Source organism: Talaromyces atroroseus (genome assembly GCF_001907595.1).
Source record: "Talaromyces atroroseus strain IBT 11181 chromosome Unknown scaffold_16, whole genome shotgun sequence".
NCBI classification, from domain to species: Eukaryota; Fungi; Ascomycota; class Eurotiomycetes; order Eurotiales; family Trichocomaceae; genus Talaromyces; species Talaromyces atroroseus.
In genome coordinates this window covers 277,361-291,500 of record NW_017971448.1, presented here as the reverse complement: position 1 = coordinate 291,500, position 14,140 = coordinate 277,361, and the positions used below count along the sequence as shown (strand labels likewise).

The 14,140-nt window shown below is 47.3% G+C and overlaps 4 protein-coding genes across 4 annotated transcripts in view, besides 1 other annotated feature; 3 read left to right on the top strand and 1 right to left on the bottom strand.

Moving 5' to 3' along the window:
• Positions 1 to 80: 80 nt before the first annotated feature.
• On the top strand, positions 81 to 923 carry UA08_08842 (hypothetical protein; the record flags this gene model as incomplete). Its single annotated transcript, XM_020263886.1, has 1 exon — positions 81 to 923. The coding sequence occupies one exon, from the start codon at positions 81 to 83 to the stop codon at positions 921 to 923; it is 843 nt and encodes a 280-aa protein (XP_020115998.1).
• Positions 924 to 1,320: 397 nt separating this feature from the next.
• UA08_08841 (hypothetical protein) lies at positions 1,321 to 6,077 on the top strand (the record flags this gene model as incomplete). The annotated part of the gene is made up of 5 exons (XM_020263885.1): positions 1,321 to 1,356; positions 1,408 to 1,716; positions 1,785 to 2,295; positions 2,359 to 5,940; positions 6,040 to 6,077. 5 exons carry the CDS (start codon positions 1,321 to 1,323, stop codon positions 6,075 to 6,077), a joined length of 4,476 nt encoding a protein of 1,491 aa, XP_020115997.1.
• A 264-nt stretch (positions 6,078 to 6,341) lies between these two features.
• UA08_08840 (hypothetical protein) lies at positions 6,342 to 6,996 on the bottom strand (the record flags this gene model as incomplete). The annotated part of the gene is made up of 3 exons (XM_020263884.1): positions 6,342 to 6,420; positions 6,509 to 6,852; positions 6,988 to 6,996. The coding sequence occupies 3 exons, from the start codon at positions 6,994 to 6,996 to the stop codon at positions 6,342 to 6,344; spliced, it is 432 nt and encodes a 143-aa protein (XP_020116000.1).
• A 4,001-nt stretch (positions 6,997 to 10,997) lies between these two features.
• Positions 10,998 to 11,080: a repeat region (Identified by RepeatMasker using a combination of RepBase library and repeat library created with RepeatScout).
• A 617-nt stretch (positions 11,081 to 11,697) lies between these two features.
• The window catches only part of UA08_08839 (hypothetical protein), a gene marked incomplete at both ends in the record, with an annotated part of 3,774 nt that continues 1,331 nt past the window's right edge, over positions 11,698 to 14,140 (top strand). The window contains 6 exons of the mRNA XM_020263883.1: positions 11,698 to 11,884; positions 11,941 to 12,132; positions 12,192 to 13,163; positions 13,214 to 13,489; positions 13,542 to 13,808; positions 13,858 to 14,103. Coding sequence (XP_020115999.1) covers positions 11,698 to 11,884; positions 11,941 to 12,132; positions 12,192 to 13,163; positions 13,214 to 13,489; positions 13,542 to 13,808; positions 13,858 to 14,103 — 2,140 coding nt within the window. The remainder of the gene's footprint in view (positions 11,885 to 11,940; positions 12,133 to 12,191; positions 13,164 to 13,213; positions 13,490 to 13,541; positions 13,809 to 13,857; positions 14,104 to 14,140) is intronic.

Genomic DNA, 14,140 nt, shown 5'->3' with positions numbered 1-14,140 from the left:
CATCTCCTATCGGCCTCTGCCTAGAACCTCTAGAACAACGAAATAACCGGTTACGCCAATATACGCCGTCGACCTAAGCTATGTTTTCCTTTCTTTCTGCCATCACAGCTATAACACTTCTGCAGCCAGGGATCGTGTCCGCAGCTCTCTTCGCCGACCCAGCGAACGACTACTTGTGCGATTCGATCCATAATCCAGTCGTCACCCTCCACGGCCTCGGGGCAACTTACTATGAAGACATCAACTTCCTGGGCGACTGGTTGAAGACAGAAGGTTTCTGCGTCTACCGTGCAACTTACGGCGCCTACCCGGAGTTTCCTCTGGTCGGTGGATTTCTGCCCATAAACGAGAGCGCCGTCGAAATCGCCAACTTTATTCGAAATGTGACCACAGCCACTGGGAGAAGAAAAGTGGATTTGGTTGGACACTCGGAAGGCGCTTTCCAGACGTTGTATGTGCCCAAGTTCGAGGATGGGATTGCTGAGCTGGTGCAGCGAATTGTTAGCATTGCGCCACCCACGCACGGCACCAACTTCGCCAACCTGGTCACTTTAGCACAGGATCTGGGTATTGACGGCTTGGTGCAAGACGTGCTAGATACCTTTGGTTGCGATGCTTGCAATGACCTGACTACAGACGGTGCCGCCATCGAGCAACTCAACGACGGCACCCCTATCGTCCAGCCCGGTAACGGTGTGACCATCATCATTTCGCGAGACGACGAGCTTGTCACACCGGTAACGACGGCGGTTGTGGATGAGCCTGGTGTGCTTAACGAGTACGTCCAGGACTACTGTCCCTCCGATCCAGTCGGACACATTGGGGAGGCATATGATTCGAATGTATGGAACATGGTCAAGAATGCTCTGACGGATGTGACAGTAAAGAACTTTGACTGCGTGCTGGGCAGTCCTGGCAAGTAGCGAGCCATGTACATTATATATATAGTAGTAGGGTATTAAACGGACGATGCAGTAGTTTACAGCAAAAAAAGTTGTCGGCGATTTTTCCGTAGAATGATTAAACTTAGGGTTAGATTGCAAAAGTTTAGGGTGCAACGCCTAGTCTTTTTGCACTCCCGCATGCAGTTAGTCCTGAGCCTTTTTGCAAAGCTTGGCAGCCACCGACAAGCATCCTATCCCCGCACGGTGTGGAGACCGGCAGCCGTGGAAGGCAGCAGCTTGCAACTTCTCTCTGTGTATAAATAAATCCTCCACCATTGACACCTCGACTCGACTCCTATGGATATTATCAACTCTAAGATTCTATGCCAATCCTGATTGACGACTTTCGACAGCTTCATAGCAACAATGCGGCAAGATGGCCAACAGCTTAGCTGCTATCCGCTGTGGGCAAGTGTCAACACCCCTGGGAAAATATCCAACTTCATTGCTGACCAGCGCTTAGAATTCGGCCGAGGCAACCTTCTCACAATGTGCTCTTCCATACATTGCAGCCATCCCGGCCCTTGTAATTGTGGTCATTGCGATCAAGTACCTGTTGAGTAGTTCATACTTCTACAGATGGCGTCCATCGTGGACCTGTTCCTTTGTCCTTGAAGAAGATGCCACATACGAAATTCCGTTGGCTACACGCAGACCGCCTATACGCAAGGCTGTGGCCCTTTTCATTCTCGCAATACTTGGCCTCGGCGCCGAGATTATGCAACTAATAAAGAGACCCTCCGTCGATCTCACCGCACTCACTGCGGCTTGGGTAAGTTTCCTGTTTCAATGTGTATCCTTACTTGATGCAATTTAAGTAGCAATTATTTACGGTACTAGGGCCTTGCTACCCTCGTGATAGCCTTTAAACGACCCAGGACTGCTCCAACATCGTTTCTGACATATTATATCTCAGCTTTCTTAGTGCAATTCCCGGTCACCAGTGACACTGACACAGATACGCTGGTGAAAGTCGCACAAAGCACGGTCACTGGAGCTGCTATGTTATCGATTCTCATAGTTTTATCTATGCCAACCAGAAATCCATCCCTGTCCAAAGATGGCATTGGCAAAGTTGGCGAAAACCCATCCGACAGCTTGCGCAGTCCCGAAGACAACTTGCTCCTGTGGCAGTTTCTCACAGTATCATGGATGTCACCGCTCATTGCAGTTGGACGTAAGCGGCGAATCAACGAAGATGATGTATGGTCCCTGGGATTCGAATTCCAACACCGGAGATTACACGAAAAGTTTCGTCAGCTTCAGGGATCCGTTTTTGGTCGTTTGATGCAAGCAAACGCCATCGATGTACTCATTATCTGTCTGATTTCCGTAGTACAGCTCATTTGCAGTACGTTTGGATTTTACCCGAGGAAGAAAAGCGAACTGAGGACGATGCTGACTGCATGAACAGACTTTTCAACACCACTGCTGCTACAGCAACTTTTGAAAGTATTATCGGACGAGCATAGCACTAAGGCTGTAGCTATGATCTATGCGACTGTCATGCTCATAGTGCGTCTGTTATTTGCCCAAATTCAAGTGCTCAACCTCTGGTATGGCCGGAGGTGCTACGAGCGAAGCAGAGGGGAAATGATCATGATGGTCTATGAGAAGGCCCTATCCCGCAAGAATACGTTTGGCCAAAAGATATCGATCAAGGAAACGCCAGATGAAGCCAGTCAAAATGGTCAGAGGGATAGCGACAACATCGAGACCCCTAGCAAGAAAAGCCGCAAAACATGTGGTCTGCTTCCGTGGGGAAGTAAAGTCAAAAATGAAGAAATAGTGAAAGAAAAAGAAACTGCGTCGATGGGTAAAATATTTAACTTGCTTCGTGGCGATGTTTATGAAGTGGCACAGAGATTTTGGGAAATCAACGCACTTATCGACCAACCCGTGGGTCTCTTCATTGCTGTTATGCTTGTATGGAAGTTATTTGGGCCTTCATGCTTTCTAGGCGTCGTGACTGTTTTCCTCGCTCAAGTCATCAATGGCGTCATCACTCGCTTTTATCTACAATGGGGTCGAACTCGACGAGCAGCCACTGATGCTCGATTGCAGATCTCTTCGCAATTCGTGGAATCCCTTCGACATCTTCGTTGGTACGGATGGCAGAACCACTGGCTTCGCCAAGTTATGGAAGCACGTAGTAAAGAGCTCCATGTCCAAATAATCACGAATTTGTTGGAAGTTGCGATTACATTTGTTCAAGCTCTCACAAGTGGGTCATTTCCCGTTGTTGCTCTTTATGGTTATACAATACTAGCTGGTCGACCCTTGAGCATTGATATCATCTTTCCGGCTCTCCAACTTTTTGGTATGCTAGAGGAGCGTCTACGGGCAATTCCTGCCTTGATAACCACATTTATCAACGCATCTATCGCAATAGGCAGAATTGAAGACTTCATGGAGGAGCCTAACAAGGAAACTAGAATTGGGGAGGCATTGTCAGACCGCTCGCCAATCAGTTTGGAATCCTGCTCATTTGCCTGGCCTGGAAAACGCTCTGCGGTGCTATCGGACGCCAGTCTCACTATTCCGCAGGGGCTTACAGTTGTTTGTGGTGTAGTCGGAGCTGGAAAATCTGCACTACTACAAGCATTATTAGGAGAACTTGATGAGTTGAAGGGAGTCTCTCATTTTCCAAATGAAATGATTGGATACTGTGCCCAGACTCCATGGCTACAAAGTATGAGCATCCGCGACAATATTCTTTTCTCGTCCCCATACGACGAACAGAGATATAAGCGTGTCCTTGAGGCGTGCGCCTTGGTCCCTGATCTCGCCAACTTTCCACATGGCGACTTGTCATTTGTTGGCGAAAATGGAATCGGTTTATCAGGCGGACAAAAGGCAAGGGTGGCTCTCGCCAGAGCGGTCTACAGCACAGCCAGAGTTTTGTTCCTTGATGATCCCTTGTCAGCACTAGACCACAATACTGCAGAATCGATTGTGCGGAAATGCCTTCTTGGACCTCTAATGCAAGATCGTACAGTTGTTCTTGTTACACACCGCGTGTCATTGGTACGACCCCATGCAGATCAGATTGTTGAGATTACCGGGGGCAAGGTACATTGCCATGGCAAACAGGATGTATCTCCGCTACGTGATTTATACGATGATGAGATACAACACGGCGAAAGTGAACAGGAAACGACCGAAGACGAGGTATCGGCAGTAGTGCCGGATAAATTTGTCGAAGAGGAACACAGAGCGGACTGGGGTGTCCAGACTCGCGTGTACTGGGCATACATCAAAGCTGGAAAACTCAAATGGTGGAGCCTTCTTGTAGTAATCATCGGGATTTATCGCTGCATAGCTATTTTACAATCCTGGTTCCTCAAGGAATGGGGTGAGGCGTACAGCCAGTTTATGGTTACGTTCGGCTTTGCTGAATTGAAGACACAAATGAGTGGGCAGTGGACAACAGACAATATCTTCCCAGCAGCTTTTGCCAGCAATAGCAACGCTAGTATTCTCAGCTGGCCCTTCGACCGCAGTCATATTCCTTCTCCAGCAGAAGACGTCCGTCCTTGGCTGGGCCTATACCTGGGATTTGCCATCGTCCAATCCCTCTTTATGCTTGTGGCACAATTTCTGATGCTGATCATTGTTTTCTGTGCTGGAAGAACGATGTTTAAAGAAGTTATGGAACGCGTCAGTCACGCTACTTTCCGATTCTTTGACGTTACACCAGTCGGACGACTGATGAACCGCCTGACTTCTGATATCGGCGCAGTCGACCGAAATATCAGCATGCAGTTCCAAACCATCGCCTTCCAAATGATTATTTGGGTCTCCTCCATTGTCGTTATTGCTTCAGTGACTCCGACGTTTTTGGCATTTGCTCTTCTTTTGACAGCGAGCTTTGTCGTGATATTTCTATGGTTCCTGCCACTTTCACAGAGCTTACGACGTCTGGAGATGGTTTCACTAAGCCCGCTACTATCCAATTTTGGCGAATTACTTCACGGACTGACCACTGTGCGCGCTTTTCATGCTCAAGTGCGCTTTCAGGACCGCGTCATACAGGTGGTGGACAAATTCCAAGGAATGGATCATTTTTACTGGTCTCTACAGACTTGGTTGACTTATCGTTTTGAAGCATTATCGAGTATCTCTACTTTTGTACTCACTGCGCTGGCCTTGTACACCGATGTCTCGGCAGGTCTGGTTGCATTCGTTCTCGTGGCCGCCAACAACTTTGTGAATTCCACCCACGGGCTATGCAGACAATATGGCCAGCTTCAGATGGACTTTGTTTCGGTAGAACGTGTGGATGAGCTTCGCCATATTGACACAGAGGCCGAAGGTGAAATTGACCCCCCAGCATATTGGCCGCGGTTTGGTAGCGATATTGTGTTTGAAGATGCAACAATTCGCTACGCAGCTCATCTTGACCCGTCGCTGTCAGATATTTCGATCGTGATTCCTGGCGGTTCTACGGCAGCAGTCATAGGCCGCACCGGCAGCGGCAAGTCAACTCTTGCACTCTGCCTTCTTGGGGTACTGCAACCTGAGAAAGGTAAAATACTCATCGACAATATTGACATCAGTAAAGTGAAGAAACAAGCGCTGCGAACACGAGTTACGTTTGTTGCACAGGACCCCATTCTGTTCCCAGGTAGCATTCGCAAGAACCTTGACCCAACGGACGATTACTCCGATCAAGAGTGTGCGGAGGCCCTAGAGAGAATTTGCGCGCGACATGGGTGGACTTTAGATTTTCAGATCGAAGCCGGGGGTCGGAATCTGAGCCAGGGCCAGCGCCAACTAATTGGATTGACGCGGGCAGCTCTCCGACGCAGTCCTGTGGTTATCTTAGATGAAGCAACGGCGTCGATCGATCATGAGACGTCCTTGGAGATACAAAAGATTATCCGAGAGGAGATGAAGGAAAGTACAGTGATCACAATTGCGCACCGTCTAGAGGCGATTAACGATGCAGATTATTATGTTGTTTTAGACAAGGGACGAGTTGAGAGAGAGGGGCGTGTGTAAATAGCAGTGCTTCAGCGGTGGACATGGTATTATGTACTCTAGTTCCTGGTTTTTATGTTAGATATAGCAAGCAATGTATATAAAAGTTTAGGTAGCGAACATGTCAGATACGTCAACTTGGAGATCTAAGACAGACACTGAATGAAAGAGCACGTCTGAAAATATTCTCACCTAGACTTTCCATTTACGCTACATATTAAATACCTAGGTAAAAAGGAACTGAAAGGCGAGAGAATAGTGCTACGACTGGTATATCAGACAATTATTCAGGGTATCGGTCTAACTAACTAACAAAACATATGTCTCGTCAGCATTCTTAATAAACGTGCAAGAAGCAAAGCCAAAAGAAGCCAGGACTGAAAGTATAAGAGCAATTCACGATTATCAAATGAATCAATCCCACACCTGCAAGGAGAACAGTGCGAGGATATTCCCCTCAGTGTCGACAAATTTGGCAAGGGAACCCATTCCCCTACCAAGAAGTGACTTGTTTCTTTTTCCTCGCCATTGGCCAGGCTCCTCATTCAAGTAGCAGGTTGAACAGAGCCGCTCAAACATACCGAAATATCCTCCCACCAGAATCAGTGATCTTCTTCAAAGTCTCATCCATATCCTCCACGGCGAACGTGTTACCGACCGACCATAAGATCTTGTCGTCCCCTTCCTTTTCACGATCCGACGAACTAGCAGCGAACGCTTTACTCATATCAAAAAACTGGTCTTCGGGAACCAGCAAGAAACTGCCATGGAAGTTTCCCTTGCTAAAGAAATAAACCCGCTCAATGCCCTCGAGTTGTTGCTCGTACCCTTCCTCGTGGATGTTCCATTCGAATACATTGCGGTAAAACTGAATTGCGCGCTGGGCATCCTTCACTGGAATTTCCATCCAACATGTCTCACCATACTAGTATTAACGTTAAGACATGCGTTAGTCTCGCACGCTATAGATTTAGTACTGTCTGGACTCTGTCGGTATGTTGGCGATAGACACGTCATCAAAGAGGGGGGAGGGGGACGAGGGGCCGTTTTTTGTGCTTACACGAAACATCCTTGAAAAAATGCAATAATAATTCTCGGTGATTGATGTGCGTCCAACCAAATGATTCAATAATATCATATATTTTCAATGACCAACCATATCAGAATCCTTGACGTGCGTAGGAAGGTAAACCCCCTCGAGATGATGCGCAAATGCGCTGTTATATTGTGCAAATCGATATTGCGTACCCACTCTATGAGCAAGGGAAGTGAGAGAAGAAATAAGCATAATATCAAAATGAAATATAAAGTATAAGAAGAAAAGCCTTACAAAGAACCGAAATTTACAATCTGACTAGGAACGGTGATCGGCAAAGCCTAGTGTTGGTATACGCGCGAAGTTGAGTTTATGTGGCACATATGTTCTCGGACAGGTTTCGAAATATAGAAAAATTACCCTTATCTTTTCCATGAGTAGTACTTAACCGGTCGTACTATAATAAACATGACTCGTTCCTGCAGAACTAACTATCATCGTGTATGTAGTGACGAAACTATGTACGTAACTAGCCGAGGACTAACTAATGTAGCATTGCATTCGTGGAGTAAGCAGAATCCTCGCTCGAGAGTTAGGTTGAGGGTCTTTATTAGAATAAATGTTTTCTTGCTACTGAAAATTCCTTGGTTATTCTATTATATGCGATTGAACTGGGTAATCCTTGAGTGAACGGACACGGAGCCCTAGCCCTAAACCTGTACCTAGTTTGAACGTATCCTCAATCAAGGAAAAGGCCCACGTATATCAATCATATATTATGAGAGTCAAAACCATGTTGCCATTTGAAACGCTCTAGAATATATTACCTAGGTATACAGCAAGGCGTATACTCTCTTCTTACGTACTTGAGAGCTAGCAACTCAAATATATATAACTTTGAAAATGATGAGCATGCAAGTATATCTGATTAGATATCAGATTGGGATGACCCCTCAATCCTAGTAGATACTAGTCTTCCGTGTGTGATATGATTATTTTGAAACCTTTTGAGGCATTTGCTGCGAAGATTTTTGATAATTCTCCCTGCATGCATACCTAGGTATATTAAATTCCATGTCTCATTCGAATCAATTGTTACAAGAGATTCTACTTAAGCTCCAAGTTTTGGAATGATTGACTTCTCTAGATTACACTTGTGAATTACTGTCAAGCAAGTAAAAGCCTTCAATCGCAGCTATCCAGTGACCGGACTCAATCTTGCCGTTATCTATTCTCCAAATACGTAGGTAGCAACACATTACAAATAACCAATAACCAAGTTTCCCCAACCAGTTAAACCCCTTCTGGCACAAAATGCGTTTGGAGAATGTGATTTAGTTGACTTGTGCTACTTATGACAATATCTCGTCTTAGACGAAGGTCAAGCGTGGGCTTGGATCGACCTATATGGGCCTATATAGCCTTTAGATTGGCTGCATCTCAGAGTCTCAGAGATAGATCATTTCCTTTGATAAACCATTTCTAGAGTTGATTTGCTATCTAGATTTGAGCCATATGACTACACATAATTTATATCAATGCCCATTTTGATGATTAAAGCAACGAGAAGATTCTCTCGTGTCGAAAAAAACTTTTCTCTTTAATATATTTTCTTGTTTTTGTTTCGTTATGGCAACTAAGCGCACTCGAAAAAAGCCAAGGACGTATGGTGTTTAGGGCTTGACTAGCACGGCACGGATCCATGGAAATGGTAGAAGATTTCTTCGCATCGTGATCAGAAAAGTTTATAGCTAATGCTTTCATTTCTTATTACGTATGAACGTAGGCGTTGTTCTCTACTACACAAACGAAGAAATTGCCAAATGGACATCGTATTGTGAAACGTTTCTCGTCGATGTGCATTAAACTTGTGCATGAAAACTTGACTTTTTTTTTATACAATCGATTGGTTTTTTTTTTTTTATAATTGCGACCAATAACTTCACATTTTCGACAAGTATAAATAGTAGCAATCCCATCCCCTTAATCTAAACGAACCAGTCTATACTTTACACGGGCACATGTAACGAGTCAAACATCACTCCGATTTGAAGACTGCGGCTCCCTAGGACCGGAACAATGACTAATTTTATCTAGAGGAACGGAGTGCTCCGTTCTCTGAGCTTTGTGGGTCTTAAATCCCTTTCTTTGAGCCTCTGAGTGCATCTACGGAGTACTCTGTACGGATATCTCCTAGATAGCATTACTATCAACCCCTTTCTTGTTCAGTGGACGGAGAACGGAGTAGAGTCTAGACTGATAGTTTGATACGAAGTATAGATAAGTTAAAAGGGATAAAGACTTAGACGGCGCTAATGCTTAAGGCTTATAGGCTTATACCTAGGAGTCAGAATATTTGTTTATTTATTAAAGCTACGGAGTGCTAATAGTATAAAAACTCAAAGTATACGATACTAGAGTGTTTGATCCGCTGCATGTCTCAGTGCCACGGGGCTTGGAATCGTATGGGCGAGCACATCGCCAGGGCCAATAACACGACGCCGCGACACGAGTTGTGGCTAAGAGAAAACGGGCCCACTACCTTTTCGGGCTGTGGCTGACTTGGGCCACGATGATTGGACGAAGCCACTGTAACATATATACGCTATGGTTGGCTGGATATATTACCATCCAGGTACGGATACGTGCGGATACATCGAATTAAGGTATTCTCGGCCCGTCGGAGGAATCGCAAATCGAAAAAGCGATGAAGTAACTAGCCCCACCGCGACCCGCCCTCGACTCCCGCGCTTAATCGACTCCCGGTCCGCCATTGGCTAGTTGTTTCCAGTTCCCTGTTTCAGATGCAGCCCATGATGCAACTGCTGTAACAAGCTAACAGCGCACCGATCAGGCAATCGTCCAGTCTGCTGCGAGAGATGGGGGGTCTTTTTTTTTTTTTTTTTTTTTTTTTTTTTCCCTTTCTTCCCTATTTTTAAAGTCGGCGTATTTCAGGAACATGCGCTCTTGACACCAGAGGCTGGGCTAGAAAGGGGAACTATCGACCACTGGACGGTCTAGCGTTCGAATAGTCTTGAATTTTAGTCCTTGCGCAGCCATGTGCGGGAGTAGTGCGCAACTACTAACGGCGGACTCCGGAGAATGGATCCTAGTTGAATCTTGTTTTTCTGAATTATCAATCCACCCATATAAACCCACGGATACGGAATAGACGTTGCAACGATAAAGGTCAGCAAAGCCAAACACGGAATTAAGTTGTGTGTTAAGTTATTAGCTAGCAACTAATCAACCAACTACGTCGTAGACTACTGAGTAGTACCTCACATATCCCGTGCGGTGTGGCCAGTTACCAGCACCGTGCGTTCTGACATGAAACCGTCGACTAGTCACCTTTCCCCCCCCTTCCCCGGCAAAAGAAAAAAAAAAAAAAAAGACAACGTTAGTCCGTTTGTTTGTTTCTCGATTTAGCATTCATCATATTGATGACGAGGATGAATCCCTCCCAACCTGGTGGCCAATCACAACCCCTGCAGTAAGCTAGGTTAAAGGTAACGTAGCCATCCCAGTTACGTACGCGGACTGGTCATCTCAGACATGCATCGGCCATGCGTCATCCAAAGTGCGGGCGGGCCTGAAGAAAGCAGGAGGGAAAAAAAAAAGAAGAAAAAGATGACATGTGTGAATGCTCCGAGATAGGGATTGCTTTTCTTAGCTTTATGCAGCAAGTTTTGAGACCTGGCCATCGAATGAGCACCACGTTCTCGCTCCGTCATAGCCGGCGGGACAAGAAATCGACAGGGGCTTTCCCACTCTGAGACGCTGGCCTGTTTCCTGTTCCCAAAAAGGGAAGCGGCGATTGGGCCGCGCCGTCCCAAAGAAGCAGGTTGTTGCTTCCCACCGGCCGCGTCCAGATGTGGCAGGCGCCGACCCCTGACCCGCCACGGCAGCCGCGGTCTGATTGGCCAGCGGCGTTCTATTCATAGTGCAGCTCTCCACCAACAGGAAGCATCTCTTCGTCAAGCGCCCAGAACTTCTCCTCGATCATCGTGTGCAGCGCCTGAGATGCGAGATTCTATGTGTGTGTGTGTGTGTGTGTGTGCGTGCGCGCGCGCGCTGTGCACTGTGCAAGTATCAATGTGCGTGTCTGTATGTGAGTCACTGCCTGCTCTCTTCTCCAATCACCCACCGAGTCTCGACTGATCACCTATCAAACAGTGCCCAGTACAGTGTCCACTGCCAAACATTCAACCACGCCTCCATTTTTGGCGCCAACTCGCGGTGGATCAAACACTGAGCGCTCCAAATGGACCCTCCGCCACTCACAGGGTCGCCGGCCTCGCTACCAACCACAAATGGCTGGCTTCCTTAGACACCACACGACAAATCCCGAGGCTTTCCACCTAATAGCCGATCTAGACTAGGCGACATGCAAGATGCAATGCAATCCTGTCGTTCATCCTTGATCCCTCTGTTATATTACACTTGTCTCTCCTCCATCTCCACTCTCTTTTCTCTCGTCCACCCATTCCTTCGTCATCTTGTCCCTCGTTTCTATTTTGATTCACCCTCATATATCTCTTTTTGTTTCTCGTCGTCTGGTTGGAATCTTCAACCTCAGAGTGAGCATTTCGAGGAAGACTTTCGTTTCCTTCCCCTCGAACTACGCGGCTCTTGATTCTTTGTCGATCACTTACTGTCAATCGTTATAACTACCTCTCTCGCAGGAACCATTTCTTCAGTTCCTGAAGAGCAGAAAAACTTTCGTTACTCAAGATGAAGGTCTCTCACCTTCTCGTGCTCCTGGCGAGCACTGCCTTTGCCGACAACGCGCAGTCGAGCAACGCAGTCGTTCCTGCGTCGAGCTTGGCTACAACACAGCCTTCTGACAATGGTGTTACCACTACGATTGTGGATGAAGTGAGCACCAAGACTCGCACGTATACTACCACAACTTGCCCACGTAAGTCTCGTCTCACAACCCTTCCCTGGCATATCTTGTACTGACTACTATCGCAGTTGGCACAAGCACATTCGTTTCTGGTTCCGACGTTATCACTGCGACATACACTGGAACTAGCACCGTTGTTGTAACAGACGTGGTGACATGTACCAAAGAGGTCTGCAAGCCTCACACCCCTACACCGACTACTGTCTGGACGGAGGTCATCTCTACTGTAACCAGTACATACATGACAACTACTTGCCCTCGTAAGTTGCTTGCATCCCATCTGCGTATCTTCTTGACTTGTTTTCTGACCAGAATATAGTCGGCACCACTACATACACTTCTGGCTCCAACACTGTTACTGCCACAACTACTGGAACAAGCACCATAGTGGTAACGGACACCTATACTTGCCACAAATCGAGTTGCAAGCGTCACACTCCCACACCATCACTCACCACTAGCATCCCCTCAAGTGTTGGTCCCGTTACTGCAACTACCTCGGAATCTTCTTCCTACAGCTCGGTTCCAGGTGTTTCAGAGTCTCAGAGCACCCCGGCCGGAGTTCCAACCCACAGCTCTGTGCCTCTTGTTTCCGAATCTCATAGTTCGGTTTGGTCTAAGCCTGCTGTCCCAACCACGTCCCAACCCCAGAGCTCGGTCCCCGTGGTTCCCACCTCTCAAACCGGCCCAGTGGGAGTTTCTACTCACAGCTCGGTGCCTGTTATCTCTAAGCCTCACAGCTCCGTCCCCGCTGTTTCCAAGCCTCACACCACCACCTCGTGCAGTTCAAGCTCCAAGACTGTTGTTCCTGTTGCTTCTGAGTCTCACAGCTCTTCTCCTGGTGTGACTAAGCCTCACAGTTCCAGCTGGTCTAAACCCGGTGTCCCTGGTACCAGTTCTGTTCCCGTTGTTTCCAAGCCTCACAGCTCTGTATCCGCTGTTTCGAAGCCTCACACCACTACCTCGTGCAAGTCAAGCTCCAAGACTGTCGTTCCTGTCGCTTCTCACTCTCAAAGCTCTGTGTCTGGTGTCTCCCCCAAACCCCACAGTTCCATTCCTATCGTTTCCAAGCCCCACAGTTCTGTTCCCGGTATTTCCAAGTCTCACAGCACTACCTCGTGCAGTTCAAGCTCTAAGAGCGTTGTACCTATTGCTTCTCAGAGCTCTGTTCCTGGTGTTTCCAAGCCCATCTCGGTTTCTACCTCCGTTCGCCCTAGCGTTACCCCATCTCAGCCCGCTTCCGAGTCTATCACCACCAAGACTTCGACCTACACCACAACTACTTGTCCAGGTACGTTCAACACCGAATTAATTTGCAAAAACTGCTAACCGCTATGATAGTTGGAACTTCTACTTTCACCTCGGGCAGCAGCACAATCACCTCTGTGTGGACCGGAACTAGCACTGTGGTAGTTACAGCAACAGTAACTTGCACTAAAGATGTTTGCCACCCGCACACTCCATCTGCAACGAGTGTTCCGGCTAGCAGTGTTCCTATTGTAACTGGCACTGTGACAACTACTCCTAGTTCAGTTGGAGCTGTTGGAACTACATCCGTACCGGCTTCTGAGTCTGTCACCACCAAGACTACAACTTACACCACGACAACCTGCCCTGGTAAGCTGGGTTCTGATATTTTGATCAGTCACAATTGCTAACCTTGGGGTAGTTGGAACTTCCACTTTCACCTCGGGCAGCAGCACAATCACCTCTGTATGGACCGGAACCAGCACTGTGGTAGTTACAGCAACAGTAACTTGCACCAAAGAAGTCTGCCAGCCACACACTCCTACAGCGACTACGCTCTCAAGCGGAACCACCATCCCTGTTGTAACTCCAGTTCCTAGCTCAGTTGGAGCCACCGCTACTTCTTCCGAGTCAGCTTCCGAGTCTGTTACCACCAAGACCTTGACCTACACAACCACTACATGCCCAGGTAAGTCTTTGTATAGCACCTATTATGACCCTATCTAATTTCTGTGCAGTTGGAACTTCCACCTACACATCTGGCAGCAGCACTATTACCTCAGCGTACACTGGTACTAGCACTATCGTCGTTACAGCCACAGTCACTTGCACCAAGGATGTCTGCCAGCCTCACACTGCCACCTCCACTGTTCTGCCTAGTGTAACTACCACCGCTGTCGTTACTGGTCCTGCGTCTTCAGTTCCTAGCTCAGTTGGTGCTACGGAGACTACATCTGTACCAGCCTCCGTTCCAAGCTCAGTTGGTGCTACGGAGACTACATCTGTACCAGCCTCCGTTCC